Source organism: Stegastes partitus, unplaced genomic scaffold (genome assembly GCF_000690725.1).
Source record: "Stegastes partitus isolate 25-593 unplaced genomic scaffold, Stegastes_partitus-1.0.2 Scaffold439, whole genome shotgun sequence".
NCBI lineage: Eukaryota > Metazoa > Chordata > Actinopteri > Pomacentridae > Stegastes > Stegastes partitus.
The window spans coordinates 555,781-560,941 of NW_007578170.1; the positions used below are offsets into that span (position 1 = coordinate 555,781).

The following is a 5,161-nucleotide window of genomic DNA, read 5'->3' on the forward strand; positions in this document are numbered from 1 at the left end:
AACTGCTGAGATGTGGTTGTTTAAATCATCGGTTGATTTGCAGATTAATTCAAGTTTCTCAGGACGATGAGGCCAAACGTGCATCGTGACAGTCGAACAGTTTGACTTCCAGTCGCAGCAGCAGCCACGTCTGTAAATGAGCTTCACTAAAACAAAAAGAGGATTAATGGGGCAACAGGTCGGCCTCCGTGAACTTCCAGGAAGACGGAGGACAAAGTGTCTGAGACCTACGTGGGAGTAGTTTCCTTTACACGACTGGAAATGTGATTAAATCAGTTAGAGGGAGGCTGCAGCAGGTCGGAGCTGAGAGACTGTGTTTAAATACGTTGAGAAGGAGCCGCTGGATCTCTAATTAAATCACAAGTTTGATTACAAGTTCATCTACCGGCTTTTATTTTAGTGATTAGTGTCGTTTAAATGCAAAAAAATGTGTTCGAATTTTGTTCCAATCATGTAAAAATCAGCAAAGCTTCACATTTGAGCTTCAAATTGCTGCTGATTTTCTATTAAATGTCTAAAAAGTTCAACAGTTTAATGAAGAGCTGCCTGAAAAGTCGCTCTGTTCAGTTGATTTTTGTCCTTAGTGCTAAAAATGTGTTTGTTATTTTAATCCGAATCAAGTTTTAAATCGTTTTCTCCAAACACGTCGGCGGTTTTCGGCTCCACTCAGCGCCACGTTTTCAGAAAATGATCCAGAATCTGAGTAAAAACTAAAATGGATTCTGTCTTTCCTGTTTTAGGTCCGACTCAAACAGCGACTCGGTTCTGAAACAGCATTTTGTCCCTTTTCTGAACTTCTGTCGGATCTTTTCTTTTCATGTTTACTGTTGCTTTCTAGAACTTTGTATGTTTTGATGTTTTGTGAAGCTGCACATGTGACGTTTCTTGTTCTGATGTCAAACCTCCTGTAACCGGGTTCTGGTTCTGTGTTCTCAGGCGTGGTCGGGGAGAACGCGCCGCCCATCCCCGACAACAACATGGGGAGTCGGATGCTGCAGAGCATGGGCTGGAGTCCGGGGATGGGTCTGGGCCCGGAGGGGCGGGGCATCACCGAGCCCATCAGAGCCACCCAGAGACCCAAAGGCACCGGTCTGGGCTTCAACTGAACCGGTTCTGCATCCTGAAGCTGAAACGCCCTCAAAAAATCAAAACAAAAACAGAGAGGAAGTCCTCCTTTAAAAACAGAACAGTCCAGGTGGAGGGAGGCGGCGAGGGTCGTCATGGCGACAGAGCGATGGAGGAGGAGCTTTCCCATATTGGGGAAGCAGCAGGAAGCCCGGCGGACTCCTGAGCTGCAGGAAAAAGGCTTCGACAAACTCCACGTTGGAGAAACAAACGCTGCCGACGGTTTACAGCGGCCCAGTCGATTCGTCAACGGTTCAACGAATCAACGCTTCGAGTACCTCAGACACGTTCAGGCTCCCGAGCAGGGACCCGCTCTCATGGAAGGAGCCATCAGGAGGCTTTTATTATGGAAACCTGAACTTTCCCTTTACGTAGCAGCTGAGAAAACACACGTCTGTCGTGTTCATCCAGATTTATTTAAGGTTCTCAAACAGCTGCTGCAGCATTCAGACGACTGTAACCGACTTCATCTACAGTATGAGACGACACGACGAGTTACAGGAGAACGTTTCTGTCATTGGTCACGTTTAAAGGTCCTACAAACCTGTGGTTAGTCGTGTTTTCACTTCATCTGCAAATACAGACTCTGGCCTCGTCCACATGGGCACACATTGTTTAACGGTCAACACAACCGAAACGAGTTGTTTGGTTTTGGACCAACAAGACATTTCAGGAAACAGTTAAAGTAATCATCAGTTGCAGCCCTTTAATGAACCTTCATCAAACCAAACTCCATTAAAAAAAGCTTCAATTTAAAGCCAGAATCAGGATGAATTTCTGTCACTAATTTCAAGTAATTAAAAAAAAAAAAAAAAAGGTCTAAATTTTGTGATTTTGTCTTCTTAATTGTGAACATGGAGTAAACTGACAAAACAAGACACTTGTCAGCAATTAAAATAATCATCAGCTTCAGCCTTTTATTGAACCTTCATTGAACCAAACTCCATTCAAAAAAGTTCCAATTTAAAGCCAGACAGAGAACGGTTACGAATAAAGCCAGATTTTTAGCTCCAATTTGGTCACCTCCAGTAGATTTTAGAATCAGGATGAATTTTTTAAATAAAAACATTTTCAATTCTTTGATTTCAGCTTCTTGAACGTGAATATTTTCTGGTTTCTTTCCTCCTCTATGACAGTAAACTGTAGATCTTTGGACAAACTAGACACTTGAGGAAACTCTGATCCACATTTTTCACCATTTTCTGACATTTAAGAGACCAAACAACTGATTGATTCATCCAGAAATTAATCAACAACTGAAATAATCATTAATGAAACATCATCAAACCAAACTCCATTCAAAAAAGTTCTAATTTAAAGCCAGGACAAATGTTTGTGAATAAATCCTGATTTTTTTTTGCTCAGATTTGGTCGCCTCCAGCAGATTTTAGAATCGGGACTATTAGTATTAAATTAATCTTCAGCTATTTAGAGAGTCAATTAATAAGTTTGAGTAATTATTTATGGAAAACGGTGTAAACTCTGCAAGTGCAGCTTCTTGAATGTGAATATTTTCTGGTTTCTTTCCTCCTCTGTGACACTAAACTGAACATCTTTGACCTTTTTCTGACCTTTTAGAACCAAACAACTGATTGATTCATCCAGAAATGTATCAACAATGAAAATAATCATTAGTTTCAGCCCCAGAACTTCTTTCTACGGACCTAAAAGTGCGTTAAACAGAATCAGTAAAGTTTAAAGAAACACCCGTGTGCGTGTAGACGAGGCCTGAGGCTGCTCAGACTAAAGTGAAAACACACTTTTGAGGTTGTCTGTGGACTCTGTGCTGCTGATCTGAGTCCACTCCTGGACTTTTAGCTCCGTTAGCTGTAGAAGATCTCTGTGAATATAGAACTGAAGTAAGTTTAAGTGCAGCCGAGAGATTAAAGAACAGAAAACTGCATTAGAAACATTAGAAATTGTGCATTTTTCCTCTAAACGGCTTCGCTTTTAACCAAAAGGATGTATTTTGTTTGTTTGTTTGTTAAATTCTACTTGGCTGATTGGAAGAAATGTGAGCTGAGCTGTGACAGAAAAACGTGCATTAAACGTGGAAACTGTCAGAACCGTGTGTGTGCTGGTGTTTCTGATCTGTGTTTGAATCAACGGGACTCCATTGGTTCCTGTGGGAGCCTCCGTGTCCGTTAAAAATGTTAAACCTTGTGTAGATGACAGAGAAGCCAGTGTTTGTACGAGGAAGTTGGAAAAAATAAACGAGTTAACAGGCTGCTGGAAAGAGAGAGACTTGTTTTAAATAAACTGCTCCGAATTAAACCGATTCCCTCCAAATGAGCATTAATTTTAAGAAAATTCAACCTCAAATTTCCGATTTTTTCCCCCAAACAACGAATATAAAAACCTGATTTTGTAACTGGGGCGACCGTCTTTCCTTTTCTGTTCATTTAATCCTACTGGAAGAAAACTGCCGTTAAGCTAAAAAAAACATGAAGAAGAAGTGCTGAAGGTAAACCCAAATGTCAATATACATACTACCATATTATACGTGTTTGTTTTTGGTCTTTTTAAGTATTCAGTTTGATTTTGGACTATGGTAAACTACAGATAACTATCTTGCTCAGTCTCTACTCTTTGGGGCTTAAAACAACGTTAATTACTGGCGAGTATTAAGGTAGGCTACAGATGACTATCTTGCTCAGTATCTACTCTTTGGGACGTTAATTACTGGCGAGTACTCAGGTAAATGACAGATAACTATCTTGTTCAATATATACTCTTTGGGGGGTTGATTACTGGCCAGCACTAAGGTAAACGACAGGTAACTATCTTGCCCAGTATCTACTCTTTGAGACGTCGAGAGAGCGCGACCTTGAAAGTGACGTCACGTCCAGCGCCGCGCTCCAGGTCAGAGAGTCAGAGGAGGGTCGTTTTTTNAACCTGTGGTTAGTCGTGTTTTCACTTCATCTGCAAGTATAGACTCTGGCCTCGTCCACATGGGCATGCATGGTTTAACGGTCACATCCACGCAGGCACATGGAAACACAACTGAAACGAGTTGTTTGGTTTTGGACCAACAAGACATTTCAGGAAACAGTTAAAATAATCATCAGTTGCAGCCCTTTAGTGAGCCTTCATCAAACCAAACTCCATTAGAAAAAGCTCCAATTTAAAGCCAGAATCAGGATGAATTTCTGTCACTAATTTCAAGTAATTAAAAAAAAAAGAGAGAGAGAGAAAAAAAGTCTGAATTCTGTGATTTTATCTACTTAATTGTGAACATACTGTAAACTGACAAAACAAGACACTTGTCAACAATTAAAATAATCATCAGTTTCAGCCCTTTATTGAACCTTCATTGAACCAAACTCCATTCAAAAATGTTCCAATTTAAAGCCAGACAGAGAACGTTTATGAATAAATCCAGATTTTTAGCTCCAATTTGGTCGCTTCCAGTAGATTTTAGAAACAGGATGAAGTTTTTAAATAAAAACATTTTCAATTCTGTGATTTCAGCGTCTTGAACGTGAATGTTTTCTGGTTTCTTTCCTCCTCTGTGACAGTAAACTGTAGATCTTTGGACAAACTATACACTTGAGGAAACACTGATCCACATTTTTCACCATTTTCTGACATTTAAGAGACCAAACAACTGATTGATTCATCCAGAAATTAATCAACAACTAAAATAATCATTAATGAAACGTCGTCAAACCAAACTCCATTCAAAAAAGTTCAAATTTAAAGCCAGGTGGCAAATGTTTGTGAATAAATCCTGATTTTTTTGCTCAGATTTGGTCGCCTCCAGCAGATTTTAGAATCAGGACTATTAGTAATAAATTAATCTTCAGCTATTTAGAGAGTCAGTTAATCAGTTTGAGTAATTATTTACGGATAACGATGTAAACTCTGTATGTGCAGCTTCTTGAAAGTGAATGTTTCTTTCCTCCTCTGTGACACTAAACTGAACATCTTTGACCTTTTTCTGACCTTTTAGAACCAAACAACTGATTGATTCATCCAGAAATTAATCAACAATTAAAATAATCATCGGTTTCAGCCCCAGAACTTCTTTCTACGG

General features: G+C 39.7%; 1 protein-coding gene across 2 annotated transcripts in view; it reads left to right on the plus strand.

Annotated features, from left to right (window-relative positions):
• The window catches only part of gpatch2 (G patch domain containing 2), a 12,468-nt gene extending 10,527 nt beyond the window's left edge, over positions 1-1,941 (plus strand). For both annotated transcript variants that reach the window (XM_008286174.1, XM_008286175.1), the window contains exon 10: positions 937-1,941. In XM_008286174.1, the coding sequence (XP_008284396.1) occupies positions 937-1,106 (170 nt within the window). In that variant the 3' untranslated portion in view covers positions 1,107-1,941. The remainder of the gene's footprint in view (positions 1-936) is intronic.
• The last annotated feature ends 3,220 nt before the right edge of the window (positions 1,942-5,161 follow it).